The sequence below is a fragment of the Nelusetta ayraudi genome, unplaced genomic scaffold (assembly GCF_046127955.1).
Source record: "Nelusetta ayraudi isolate G7.1 ecotype Tasmania unplaced genomic scaffold, CSIRO-AGI_Nayr_v1 ptg000084l, whole genome shotgun sequence".
Classification (NCBI taxonomy): Eukaryota; Metazoa; Chordata; class Actinopteri; order Tetraodontiformes; family Monacanthidae; genus Nelusetta; species Nelusetta ayraudi.
Window position 1 is genome coordinate 5,463,236 of NW_027466134.1, and position 14,938 is coordinate 5,478,173.

The window sequence follows — 14,938 nt, forward strand, 5'->3', positions numbered from 1 at the left end:
AGGATCTCCTCAATCCTGCCGTCACGTCTTCCGCGGAGGATGCAGAGGCGGAGGACCCGATGGAAGACTTGTCCATTACCCAAGCCGAAGTCACCGAGGCAGTCAGGAAACTCCTTGGTGGCAGGGCTCCGGGGGTGGATGAGATCCGCCCCGAGTACCTCAAGTCTCTGGATGCGCAGGGACTGTCGTGGCTGACACGTCTCTGTAACATCGCGTGGTGGTCGGGGACAGTGCCTGTGGACTGGCAGACCGGGGTGGTGGTTCCTCTTTTTAAAAAGGGGGACCAGAGGGTGTGCTCTAATCACAGAGGGATCACACTCCTCAGCCTCCCCGGTAAAGTCTACGGTCGCTGTACCGGTCCGTCGTGGTGAAGAAGGAGCTAAGCCGAAAGGCGAAGCTCTCGATTTACCGGTCGATCTACGTTCCCACCCTCACCTATGGTCACGAGCTTTGGGTAGTGACCGAAAGAACGAGATCGCGAATACAAGCGGCCGAAATGAGTTTCCTCCGCAGGTTGCCTAGGCGTACCCTGAGGGGATAGGGTGAGAGGGGCCAGCTGAGGTGGCTCGGGCATCTGTTCCGGATGCCTCCTGGACGCCTCCTTGGGCAGGTGTTCCGGGCATGTCCCACCGGGAGGAGGCCTCGGAGAAGACCCAGGACACGCTGGAGGGACTATGTCTCCCGGCTGGCCTGGGAACGCCTTGGGGTCCCACCGGATGAGCTGGAGGAGGTGACTGGGGCCAGGGAGGTCTGGGCATCTCTGCTAAGGCTGCTGCCCCCGCGACCCGACCCCGGATAAGCGGTAGAAGAAGAAGAAGGAGAAGAAGAAGAAGAAGAAGAAGAAGAAGAAGAAGTGTATAAAGAGAAATATATAGGACTGGTTCCTGTGAATATATATTATATATATAATAAATATATTCTATATAAAACCTCAAAGTACAGAAGGAAATACATGAGAAGTCCAGGGAGTGTAGAAGAAATCTTAGCTGAGCAGTGAGCAGGCAGCTACAGCTAATCAGGCAGAAATTAATGAGACATTTCAGATTTCAGAACAGTAAGAAGTGAAAATGCTAATGTGTGTGTGTGTGTGTGTGTGTGTGTATGTCTGTGTGTGTCTGTGTGTGTGTGTCTGTGTGTGTGTGTGAGCAGCTTGCAAGTGGGGAAGAGGCAGAACCTCGGTATGTCACTCGTCTCCACTGGTTGTAGTTCTGTCTCTTCAGAGACACCCCACTGGACCCTGGAGACTTCAGTCTCTGTGTCTTGGAAACAACTCTGCAAACACAACACAAAGTCTCTCACACCAAGTTTGTTTCGGCCTTCTGGTCCAATTAAGGGTTTTCTAAATGATTAACAGCTTCTCAGGAGGTTTTACATTCATGGCACAATAAATCACATTACTGCTGTCTGTCTAATCATTATATAACACAGGTAGCCTGTTTTCTTACTGTGTTCCAGAGGCTCCAGGTTCGTTTCTGAAGGTCACAGGTTGACCCATGGACCAGTCACTCTTCAGAGACACCCCACTGGACCCTGGAGACTTCAGTCTCTGTGTCTTGGAAACAACTCTGCAAATAAAAATGATTTTTCCATAAAGTCTGTTTGAATATTCTGGTCCAATTAAAGGTTTTCTAATTTTTTAAGAAAGATTTTTAGATCTGACTAATAGTGTCTGTCTATTCATCATGTAATACAGGTAGCCTGGTTTCTTACTGTGTTCCAGAGGCTCCAGAGGCTCCAGGTTCAGTACTGAAGGTCACAGGTTGACCCATAGACCAGTCACTCTTCAGAGACACCCCACTGGACCATGGAGACTTTGCTCTGTCCTCTTGCTCCACTGGAAGACTCATCTTGAGTCCTGAAGTCAGTCTGAGGGGAAACATCAAGAGTGACAGTGAGCTGAGAACCCAGTGAGTTCCACTTCAGACAGAGAGAACAGGAAGAAACACTGAGTTCCCAGTGGGATCCAGCAGACACACAGGAGGGTTGCCAACATTCCCGTAGAATACAGGATTGTCCCATATTTGGCAACATAAAGACCCATCCCATAATGAACTGATACAGGACGTCACCGAACGCCCTCACCCATCGAGAGCTGCTGCTGCGGTGGTGCTGCTGCTGCTACTGCTGGTGGTGGTGGTGGTGATGGTGGTGGTGCTGCTGCTGGTGGTGGTGCTGCTGCTGCTACTGCTGCTGCTGCTGGTGGTGGTGGTGGTGGTGTTACTGCTGCTGCTGCTGCGAAGCCTCAAAATGGAGCCTGACAATAAACAACTGGGACTTCTCTTCCTGCTTCTGCCGCTCCTCATTTTATGAAGACAATGTCCACAGTCCACAGCACAACTCACTCTCACTGGCAAATCCATAAGCAACACAGCCACACACACACACACACACACACACACACACAGTTTCCAACGTCATAAATGAGCTCCACTGTCATCAGAATGTTTATCGTGACTTCATAATTGCGATCATAGCCTTTTTTCTAAATCATGATTTATTCTGACGATTATTGTCAGAGATTTTCAAGAGAAGCTCACAAACAACACATTAAACACAACAGGTGTACTTTTGAACTGCGTCCACCGGCTCTCAGCTTGTGGATGTGTTCAGTGACTCTTCATCACACCATCAAACTCCAGCTCTCTAGCACAGCCATCAGGCCAAGACAAGAACAGGCATCCATGTGGCAGGTATCAAAGCACAAATACTTTGTCTCTGTTGTTAAGACAATTTTACAAGTATCTGGACTTCACTTGAGTATTTATTTCTGACTTTCAACTTTTACATCCTGCATTTGGACACAAATATTGGAACTTTTTCCTGCTCACATTGGAAAAACACGCTGGTTACTGTTGTTGTTGTTTTTAAAGGGTTTAAAAGATGCAAATTCTGTTCTAAGTTATTCAATTATTATTTGTTGTAGTTGTTGCTTGAAGTTTTTTCAGCTGCTGTGTCGTTCAATGTAAAAGGAAATTATATTTTAGAGGGGGATTATTTGCGAGAACCTTGGCTTTGGGGTCAAAGTTCAGCACGTTTACAGATTTACAATGACATCAGTAATTCTTTTCAACAGTGTCAGTGTGACGCACACAGTGTTTGGTCACAGTTGTGATATATTATTATTTTTATTTATTTCATGGAATGTTTGAACGCCATTCTGGGTGTTCATTTCTTTTCTTTTTTTTTGAAAAAGAAGAAGCCAATTTACATAAAACATTTGTTTAATGTGTACACTCAACCATCATGAGCTAACTTCCCTTGGTTGGTCACTAGGCGGCAGTGTAGCGACATCTCTGAGTCACCAGAGAGCTTAAGCTACTTCCTCTTCCCGCTGAGGAGGCTTGGGCTGTGTCTCAATTCAGGTGCTGCGCCCTTGAAGTGCGCATTTTGGAAGGAAGTTGCGTCATAGCACTGCGCAAAGGCTTGTCCCAATTCCCGAGGGTGCTTAGGACGCTGAAAATGCACCCTCGGAAATACGCACTAGTTTTAGCCAAGGATGCACCACACTATCCTTCGCGCACTTGGGTATCCCATGATGCTTTGTGTGCTGCTGCAAAGCATTGTGGGATCCTGGGAAGTCAGCTGAAATTAGCGGCATGTACTGGTTAAGACATGACATATAAATCTAAATATTGAAGTTTCACATAAAGTATCCAGTTTTTAACGTAGGATTTTATTTATTTGAACATTCAACGGCATCGTTAGATGGCGAACCAATGGTTAGCTTGATACTATAAAAATGTCACTTCCGGGGTTGGCCAGCCAGAGGGAACGGCGGTGACGAAACCAGGAAATACGCCGAAGGCTAGACCATCCCGGGTGGTTACCGGGGAGGCGGGGTTTGGTCCGTCCTTCTAGGCTGGGAAGTCTAAGAACGCTTCCTTCAGACGGAGGACACTCGGTCTCAAGGGTGCAGAACCTGAATTGAGACACAGCCCTGGAGTGGAGAAGCGGTCGCCAGCGTCTCGACCCTTCTTTCTTTTTCAACAGGTTGGTGCTCATTTCAAGCGTATTTAATTCCATGTAGCGATGATTAATATTGTAATGTACAGCTACGATCTAATCTCGGGTTTGCTAGCTGGACTGTTCCAGTGTGCGTGTGACCACATTGAAGTGTGCAACTATTTCCGGGTTTCGTTGTAAAGCGATGGCGAGCTCGTCCCGTTGGTGTGGCTCGCTGAGAAAGACAGGACGCCGCCTCCTGAGGTTCCACATCATTTATACCTTGTGTGTGTAAAAAGATTCATTATCAGAAGGCCTTCACACAATGTTCTGTGTGTCCGTGTGAAGCTCTTGAAAGCAGCTCTGGGTAACTTTGGCTGGAAATGGCCAAGTGACGGAGTCAACACGCTGCAGCGCGAGTTTATTGACGTGGGAAAATACAAATAGTGGCCTCGCTGGGGCGCTCGTGCGTGTTGAGGAAAAACACCTATATGAAATGCAAAACAGACGTTGACGATAACGTCGTGGCAAACGTTCCACACTTTTATGACTTCGTCTTTCATCGAGGTTACTGACTGGGTTCCATTCCCTCATTTTACAGTCTGATGTATTGGTAATAGTATTTTGTAAGAGCGCCTCTAAATAAACGCGTGACGTTGTCGTTAAGTGGTTCGTCCTCTATGTGATGACGACACAGGAAGGCGTGTCGGGGTGCGCGTGAAAGTTACGCAGTGCAGTTACAGGCGGGAGGGCGGGAAAGTGGGAAAGTAGGTCAACAATAATAAATAAATAAATAAATAGCGAAAACAGTTTCACTCTGTGGAGAGTGAGGAGAGTAGTTTGCAGAAGAGTGAGACAGTGGAGAGTGACATGTTCTACACTGAATTAAAACACTACATTTTACACAAAACATTTCACACACACACACACCATTCACTCCAAGAATGTGGGCAGCAGTAAAGGGTGATTGGGAGGGAGTCAAAACAGTCCCTGGGCAGCGGTGAGTAATCTTTATATTTTATTAATGAAACACGCTGCAGTCACATGTTACCTACTCCATGCTGCAATAGATGGGCTGCGGTTTTCCTCTTGGAAAGGATGGAAAGCCCAGAATGGTGGTGATGGATGAGAAGCACTTGCCAGATGTCCTCATGAGTGCCATGACAATGCAGGTCACTTCAGCGCAAGGAGAACCCAGGAAAAGGTTCCAGCATCTTATCGCTGGGCCACTTTGTCCGAGGATGCCAAGAAATGGGTGAGACCTCTTCAGTTATTAATGCATGGGGGGTGAGGGGGCTGGTCTGCGGTGGAGATGGCGATGGTTGGGGTCCTGCTGGGATGGCCTCGGGGAGTCCAGCGGTGGAGATTGAAGAGAAGGCGTGGCGTTTTCCCAGTGAAAATCAGTTGGCGGGCCGGATTTGGCCCGCGTGCCGGACTTTGGCCATGTCTGATCTACAGGAATGTTTGACTGTTACGACTTCGCACATGCCACACCCCCTGAAATTGTGCAATAATTGAACCAAAATGATGGAATCAAACTAACATGCAAAATCTTCACACGTGAGTTTGTGAAGGTTTGATTCCCAGACTAACATGGACTCAGTGGTTTCCACTGCTGGCTCATTTGTTCCTGGTGAAGTCCCTGGAAAAAAACAGCAAACCATCAGTCAGGTCTTCATCAAGCCATTCGCTGGATCACATCATGCTTGAAAAGTGCAGTTTACTGCAGTGTCTAACAATGGAAGTGATGGTCAGAGTCCAAACAAGAGCTTTCTCTTCAGGTTGAGCAGTGTCCCCAATGTCAGTGAGATGACAGCATGAAGACGGCTGCAGCTGTATTGCAACCAGTGGTGGTGAAGGAGGCATGCGGCGTACTTGCCGTGGATTCAGTGATTTTATTTTCCAGGTTGGAAACGCATGCTTGCAGCTCATTAAAGAAGCGGCCCAAGGCCACGTAAGGCTTTGATAATGCTTCCTGTACTGAGCTCTACACTTCTTTCAACACTATTTTCCTTTGACAAAGCAACACTGAATGACAGCGAGGACTTCCTGTGGATGGCACTGTTCTCACAAGACTTTGCACTCAGTACTGTGAATAGGAATGTTTCTACCCATCCAGGGTGGAGATGTACACATAGTGGACATGCACGTTGTTCCTCCGTGGAAGTCCAAGGGTGTCCTCGCAATGCCTGCTACAACCCTCCCCCCCGCTGCAGAGGCGGCACCATTGATCCTATTAATGCTTTATCTCCCGCTTTACTGAGTTTGGAATCATCATTTTATGGTGGAAAAGTTGCCTGGAGTTGCTTTCAGAGGGAAAATGTTTTTTTCTTTCTCAGCCTTGTATTTTGTGCACATATTCAGCCAGTACAGTGAATTTGTTGGTTTCCAACACAGTTGTGTAAACATCGTGAAAGTGTTGTCCTGCCAAGAGAAAAGATGGCGCCAGGAGTTTATTTCTGCGTAAAAGCTGATTGTCAAAGATGACAAAGAGCAAAATAATATTGTATAAAAAGTATACATTGGTGCAATGGAATGAAAGATTCCACTGAGGAGGCTTTGAAGTGCAGAACCGCTCGCCAGTGTCTCAACCCTTTATTTCTTTTTCATAAAATCTTCCAACGGGACCTCACAGTGAGACCTGTATCATCAACATGTATGCAGCAACCAGTGTATTATTTCATTAGAGGCAAAAAAAAGTATTTTTTAATTTGTACTTGATTACATTTGTGACGGCCCTGAGGTGTGTGTGTGTGTGTGTGTGTGTGTTTCCCTCACGACCAGATTCCTGAGGGGCGGAGCTTGGGAGCACCTGAGGCCATGGCTCCCAAGGCTATAAAGGAGGGCGGGCTCATCTCTCTCGCTCGCTCTCTCTCCCTGCCGACACCTGGAGACTCTGGCGGCGCCACCTTGAACTTTTGTTGTTTGCTTATGGTTTAGTTGCACGTATTCTTTGTTTTTGTCAATAAAATTCACGTCTATCAACGCTCCTCCGTCCTCCGTTGGGCTAATTCTGTTATAATCAGGTTATCAACACACGGGCTGTGTCCAGGGTCTGCATCCTTGAAAGGAAGCGTCCTCCGTCTGAAGGAACCGGCCCAGAAGGACGAACCAAACCCCGCCTCCCCGGTAATCACACTGGACGGTCTAGCCTTCGGCGTATTTCCTGGTTGCGTCACCGCCGTTCCCTCCTGCTGGCCAACCCCAGAAGTGACTTTTTTTTTTAGCATCAAGCTAACCATTGGTTCGCCATCTAACGATGGCGTTGGATGTTCAAATAAATAAAAACCCTACGTTAAAAACTGGATAATTGATGTGACACTTCAATACTTAAATTTATACGCGCCGTCTTTGCCAGTAGATGGTGCTAATTTCAGCCGACTTCCCAGGATCCCAGGATGCTTTGCAGCAGCAGGCAAAGCATCCTGGGATACAGAAGGAGGTGAAGGATAGTAGCGGTGTAGCCTTGGTGCTAACAGTAGGGGGCATTTGGAGCGTCCTTCTGACTTTTGGGAATTGGGAGGAGCCTTCACTCAGTGCTGTGACGCAACTTCCTTTCAAATGCAGCCTTGGAAGGATGCAGAGCCTGAACTGAGACACAGCCATGGATGGATCACATCAGAAATCAACAAGAGGTGAAACCAATCAGGGAACAGGAAGCAACACAGATTTAAAAATAAAACAGGAAATACACCCGTTAATGAACCATCTTCTCGTGGCATTGAGCCACTGGCACTGACACAAACAATGTCAGATTGTTTCTGTCCCAGCAAGAAAACAACACACTGTGTTGATAGTATGTTGTTTTCCTTCCAGTTTTTTGGGACATGATCAGATTTTGACTTCTACCACTCCGCCTCATGCTGAACTGTGATTGGACGGTTGACGTTTTGTGGATGTTTTTTGGTTCATTTTGACCGAGGAGGCCTGCTGGAGACTGAAGGGAGTAAAATACAGACAAGGAATGTTTGTTAAAAACTTTATTCAGAAAATCATCAACAACAAACTCAGGAGCAACATTGAAAATTGGCGGCACACAAGCAGAACCTTTGATCCAAAGTGAGAAGGAGGCTTCATGCTGAGCTCCATCTGCTCCGGCCTCCATCTCCAAGTCCTGCTGCTTCCACTGAGGATTCAGCTCCACCAGTGGCTTCTGGGACGTCTCTCCCAGTAACCACAGCAGCTTGTAGGGAGAAGCAGTCCACCAACCACCACCAGATGGAGCTCTCCTCTTCACTCTCCTCCTCATCCTCCCTCAATATTTCCAGCTGCAGATAGAAGAAGAGACAGCAGGAGTCAGGACTCAGGGTCCTTGAACGCATCATCACAGAGACGTTGACTGTTGGAGATGATGGAGTGACTGGTGAGAAGAAGCAGACTCTCAGTCACATGTCAAGTGTGGAACATATGAAGGTCATGTGACCATGGAGTGTTGGACTGATACTGAGGCCTGATGAAGATGAACTGATCAATAATTGAGTGGTGAACTGAGAGAAGAAGCAGTTTGGCAGCAGATGTTGGATGAATGAGGAGTAGCTGGACGTCACCATCCTCCTCTCACACTGTGACTGGGAACACTGGACCTCTGCTGTGGGATCAACTGGCTTTGGTGCTGGAACCATCATCCACTCCTTCCAAACCAGTACTGACCTCACAGTCTGCAGTTGATAGTCTCTGCTGTGGACAAGATCCATCAGTGGCTTCACTGATGAATCCTTCAGCTGGTTCCCTCTGAGGTCCAGGAGTCTGAGGTGGGAGGGGTTGGACTTCAGAGCTGAGAGCAGCCAATCACAGCTGAGCTCTGACAAACTGCAGTTCCTCAACCTGAATAGAGAATAAATGATGGAGAGTTTATGATGATGGAGAGTTTTTCCAGGGTGTCATCACTCTGAACATCAAAGTGAAATGTCCACTTCAGAATCTGCAACAATAGAAAATGTCACCTTGAAATTAAATCCTCATTCCAAAACTAATGTGTGTGTAAATGATGTTTGGTCACATGACCACTGATGACCTGTTTTTTTTTTCTTTCTTACCTCAAAAATTAAGATAATGAAGTTTTCAGATTTCTGGATGTCATTTGGATATGAATCAACCTTCAGTTCAATGATCATTGTTTTTGTTCAACATGTGTGATGAAGTGTGTTTGGTGCTGAAACCATCATCTCCTGGTTTCAGTACTGACCCCAGAACCTCCAGTTTACAGAATGGACTCTGCAGAAAACCACTCAGCAGTTTCACTCCTGAATCCTGCAGCTGGTTCCAACTCAGCTCCAGGTATCTGAGGCGGGAGGGGTTGGACTCCAGAGCTGAGAGCAGCCAATCACAGTTGAGCTCTGACAAACTGCAGCAAAACAACCTGAATAAAGAATAAATGTGTGTAGAGTTTAAATCAGTGTTCTAAATTAAGCAATAGCAATGTCTATAACACTTTAATGTTCATTAAACAAAACAAAAGCACAACTATAATTGTAAAATAATATACTGCCACAATAAAATATTTTTTTCAATCAACCTGTTTAATCATGTGACCACTGATCAGCTGTTTAAAATATTCAAATTCATGAATTAATTTTGCTTTAAAAGTGCAGTGTGTAAAATTAGTGAAGATTTATTGGTGAAAACTTAATATACAACCATCAATATAGTTCAATTGTGTTTTTGTTTGTCCGACCTTGACATATGTTGGCAGAGCTTTTGTCTTCTGCAGAGGTGCCACAAGGTGGCATGTGTGACGAGTCTTATCAGCTGATATTGTGGAGGCAGCAAGGCCTAAAGGTGCTACTCAAACCGTTACTAATGAATGACAACAAAATAGAGAAGCAAACCTACAGCCATCTAATACCCACAGCAAACGACACACCCTGAATATACAGCATGCCAAAAATCCACAAACAAGGAGCACCACTACACCTGATAGTTGACAGCATAGGCTCGGTCACATACAGCTTAGCAAAAGCACTTGCGGAAATCATGAAACCACTCTTTGGGTGAACGGATCAACATTGCAAAAACTCAAAACAATTAGCAGAAGAATTAAAAAGCATTAAAATGAAACCGGATGAAAAATCGATATCACATGACGTCATATCACTCTTCATGAAAACTTCAGTACAAGCCACCATTGAAATAGTTCAGAACCAGCTCCAAGAAGACAGAACTCTCAAAAAACGCGTCAAGCTCGCCATCCAAGACGTTAACAACTCCTCCAGTTTATCTCCACATCAACTTACTTACAATTCAGGAAAACATGTTCGGGCAAAAAGAAGGTTTTGCAATGGAAGATTCACTGTCTGCCATCGTGTGCAGTTTTTTTTTCTTAGGTGATATAACCTGCATTTACAACTGACCTTCTGCTGGGTGTAATATATGTATTGACTGTGTAAGAGTCATATTTATTATTTTTATTTTGTTTTCATGTTTATGCGCCAAGATGGAGATGGAGATGGAGGACTAGACGCCTTTGTTGTCGACTACATCATGCAGTTCACTGATAAGCTTAGGAGAAGGAGACCGAGCAAATGAGCACTGCAATCGGAAATCTATATGGTAGGATTTTACACAATGTACTTTTAGACCAAATTTAAGGCATTTCAAACACAAACCAGTGTCTGCAAATTTAATTTCCAACACCATTGAAGTGAAAACCATGACGACAGTCACAAGAGTGATAGAAGTTGTAGAGTGAAGAGGGTGAACTGACCTCAGAACCTCCAGTTTACAGTCTGGACTCTGCAGAAAACCACTCAGCTCCTTCACTCCTGAATCCTGCAGGTCGTTCCAACTCAGGTCCAGGAGTCTGAGGTGGGAGGGGTTGCACTTCAGAGCTGAGAGCACCCAATCACAGCTGAGCTCTGACAAACTGCAGTTCCTCAACCTGAATAAAGAATGAATATTTGATTTCTTCCATGGTGTAAATGTCATATTAAGAGTCATTTCTCCCTGTTGATGATCCAGGTATTCAGATCACTGAGTCATTCCCTCAAAGGAGTCATTGTGCCAGTGTGTTGTCAAGACAATAACAAGAGCAGTGTGTCAGTCAGTGTGCAGTCAATCAGCAGTGAAGATGGAAAATAATCAGTGAGTCCTTTGTGTGCTTGTGGCTGTTTTCAGTCATCAGAGTCTCGTTACAAGTCAAACACATTCAAAGGACAAGATGAAGAAATACTGCTGCACTATTAATCTGCCTCTAATATTTCTTCACAGGATCTTCTGCTCAGTCATGTGACCGTCATCACCAATCAACAACTTCCATTGAGCTCCAAAGTGACTGGAGACATTGTCCACACTTTCTTCCACCATCCAAAGTCTTTTCTGGCTGCAGATTGTTTACATGAAAATATCAACAACATCCACTTTGTCTAGATGAGTCTTTAATATCTGCTTCAAAGTCTTCACACTGAGCAGCGTTACACACCAGTTGTCATCTGCTGACACACACTGTCCACCAGTAGAAAGCAGGAACTGACCTGAGACCTGCCAGTCTGCAGTTTGGACTCTGCAGTCCAGCACAGAGCAGCTTCACTCCATGATCCTTCAGGATGTTGTAACTCAGGTCCAGCAGTGTGAGGTGGGAGGGGCTGGACTGCAGAGCTGAAGACACCACTGCACAGTGAATCACTGGGAGTTCAACGTCAGATCTGCAATGTTGGAGAGCAGAGAGAGAAGTTGTGGCCAACGTGAAACTCTGCTGACTGTGAAAGTGATTCGAGACTCATGAACATCTGATCAACTGCTTCCATCATCATCATCATCATCATCATCATCATCATTACCACCATCATCTTCATTTCCAAGTTCTCAATCAATGCGTTGACATGCACATCTTAATCGGACTAAGCTTATCATTTGGTTTACTCGTCTGATCGGACTTTTCTCCTTGTCCCCATATACATGCAGCTGAGAAAAACTAATCATTAACGGGAACGCCTCCTACTCATTCCCACTAGGGGGCGATATGAGTCTTTTCAGCGCGTTAACTTCAGGGTAACCTCTTTCGTCGCACAAAAACAAAACTGGAGCGCGATACAATACCTGTGTAATGTCCGTACCGGTCTTCAGTTTAACGAGTTTCCTCACCAAACGCCTACAGATCTGCTGCGCCACTGTCAGCGGATTGACCAGAAATTCACTAACAAACACAACATGTTGCTGGCGATTTTATGGTAGAAGCCCACACAGCGAATATACTCTTGTAGTGAGCTCTATCTATCAGCTGTCCATCTCAGTGAGCTACCAAGACTAGCAGCTAGCACTGCTTGGTTTCGGCTGCCTGAGACAACTGGTTTCCCTCGGCTGTCATGTTTTCTTTACTTTCATTAAAATTGCCATTGCGGCGCAGCAGCTGTAGATTCTACACTTTGTACCGTCAACATGGCGAGAGATCCAGACCCTTCGATCTTGGTGCCTACGGGTTTGGAAAACAGACTGGGGGAGACGGTTTGGCGTTGATAAATAGAAGTAGAAAACACAATAGTAATGAAATACATTTCCAAATAACATGCATTTCATTTGGGAAATTTTGTGGACTTGTGAAGATGTTTAGAGCCTCCAAGAAGCAACTATGGGCCGCAATTTCTCTCCAGGTGAGAAGCCCCGTTGTTCTGTATCAACTGGCAGATTGTACAGAGCGTCTTGTCTTTACAAACTCTTTTTGGAGAACACAAATTAACTATAAAGGTTCTCGGTTGTGTCCTCAGTTATACACAAAGTCGTAGTAGGGCGTCACGCTAAAGGAGCTCGTGTCTTGAATGTTTTTGTTCCGGGGGCACACGCTAGCGCAGACACACACACACACACACACACACACACACACACACACACACACACAGTAGCTACACAGATTGATTACGTACCCTAAACATATCACAGCCTTCCTGCAGTTCCTCACAGCTGCAATCAGTCTCAATTTTCCCTCCTCTGATGTCTTGTACTTCATCAGGTTCAACTCCTCCAGAACCTCCTCTGACATCTGCAGCACGTAGGCCAGAGCTGAACACTGCAACACTGAGAGTTTCTTCTCTGATCTGTTCTCTGACTGCAGGAACCCTTGAACCTCCTGATGCACTGACTGATCCTTCACCTCCAGTAGACAGTGGAAGATGTTGATGCTTCTGTCAGGAGAAACATCACCAGTGTTCATCTTCTTCAGGTTGTTGATTACCTTCTTTATGGTTCCTATATGGTTGTCAGTGAGACCCAGCAGGCCTCCTAAGAGCATCTGGTTGGATTCCAGACTGAGTCCATGGAGGAAGCGAACAAACAAGTCAAGGTGACCGTTTGGACTCTTCAAGGATTTCTCCATCATCCTCTTCAGAAAGGTGTCCAAGGTTTGGTCTTTTCTAAACAGGTGTGACAGTTTATCTAATGACCCTGGTTTTACATCTTTGAGGAAATCTTGAAGCACCTGGTAGTTCTTGTTGGTGTGACAGTGGAAGATGTAGACTGCAGCCAGAAACTCCTGGACGCTCAGATGAACGAAGCAGTACACGGTTTTGTGGAAGATCACACTCTCTCTTCTGAAGATCTCTGTACAAACTCCTGAGTACACAGAGGCGTCAGTCACACTGAGACCACACTTCTCCAGGTCTTCACTGTAGAACATGATGTTTCCACTCTCCAGATGTTCAAATGCCAGCTGGCCCAGCCTCAGAAGAAGCTCCCTGTCAGCCTCCGTCAGCTCCTGTGGACCTCCTCCATACTTGTGCTGCTTCCTCTTGGTCTGGACCAGCAGGAAGTGTGAGTACATGTCAGTCAGGGTCTTGGGCAGCTCTCCTCTCTGCTCTGAGCTCAACATGCTCTCCAGAACTGTGGCAGTGATCCAGCAGAAGACCGGGATCTGACACATGATGTGGAGGCTCCTGGAGGCCTTGATGTGGGAGATGATCCTGCTGGACACATCTCCTCTATCTCTGAACCTCCTCCTGAAATACTCCTCCTTCTGGTCATCGGTGAAGCCTCGTACTTCTGTCAGCCTGTCCACACATGACGGAGGGATCTGATTGGCTGCTGCAGGTCTGGAAGTTATCCACAGCAGAGCTGAGGGAAGCAGATCTCCTCTGATCAGGTTTGTTAGCAGGACGCTGACTGACTTCTTCTTAGTGACGTCATGCAGAACCCTCCTCTTCTTAAAGTCCAGAGCCAGTCTGCTTTCATCCAGGCCGTCCAAGATGAAGAGAAGTTTGCAGACATGCAGCTGCTCTGCTGTGAGCTTCTCTAACGTTGGATGGAAAACATGGAGCAGCTTCAGAAGACTGTAGCGCTTCTCTTTGACCAAGTTGAGCTCCCTGAATGAGAGAGGAAGCACCAGATGAAGGTCCTGGTTCTCCAGGCCCTGGGCCCAGTCCAGAGTGAACTTCTGCACTGAGAAGGTTTTTCCAACCCCAGCGACGCCGTTGGTCAGCACCACTCTGACTCTGAGTCCCTGCTGCTCAGGTGAGGCTTCAAAGATCTGGCTGCACCTGATTGGACGGTCGTGGAGGATCTTCTTGATCTTCTTGGTCTTCTTGGTCTCCAGCTGCCTGACCTCATGCTGTCTGTTGACATCCACACTCAGTCCCTCAGTGATGTAGACCTCAGTGTAGATGCTGTTGAGGAGGGTTTGACTTCCTGCTTCTTCACCTTCAGTCACACGTTCACATCTCCTCGCCAGACTGATCTTCTGCTGCTGGAGAAGCTCCTGCAGACCATCAGCAACTGGAGCAGAGAAAAGGTTGGAGAAGAAACATCAGTGTGACAGTGTGAGCATCATTTTCTTTCCACAGCTTGAAGCGGAAACCATACAAACTGTATTTTTTACAGTTGATGTGATGAAGCTGCTGCTGCACCTGTGTCACTTGTCTTGGTGTGACTGGCAGCTCCTGGGTCTTCACTGAAGTACTCAGGTAGACCTTTGGAGCGGTCACTCTTCATGGACAGACCACTGGACACTGGAGACTCTGCTCTCCGTCTGTGTTAAAAACAGGGATATTTAAGTTCAGTTTGAAAAGTTCAATCC

The 14,938-nt window shown here is 46.3% G+C and overlaps 1 protein-coding gene across 5 annotated transcripts in view; it reads right to left on the minus strand.

Moving 5' to 3' along the window:
• The window catches only part of LOC142901037 (NLR family CARD domain-containing protein 3-like), a 32,459-nt gene that overhangs the window by 12,543 nt on the left and 4,978 nt on the right, over positions 1-14,938 (minus strand). For 2 of the 5 annotated variants that reach the window (XM_076045717.1, XM_076045719.1), the window contains exons 4-7: positions 14,769-14,890; positions 12,798-14,637; positions 11,412-11,582; positions 10,646-10,819 (exon numbers count right to left, since the gene is read on the minus strand). In XM_076045717.1, the coding sequence (XP_075901832.1) occupies positions 10,646-10,819; positions 11,412-11,582; positions 12,798-14,637; positions 14,769-14,890 (2,307 nt within the window). Of the gene's footprint in view, positions 1-1,445; positions 1,566-7,907; positions 8,211-8,592; positions 8,767-10,645; positions 10,820-11,411; positions 11,583-12,797; positions 14,638-14,768; positions 14,891-14,938 lie in introns of those variants that run through there. The other 3 variants (XM_076045718.1, XM_076045720.1, XM_076045716.1) reach the window with 3 other exon arrangements.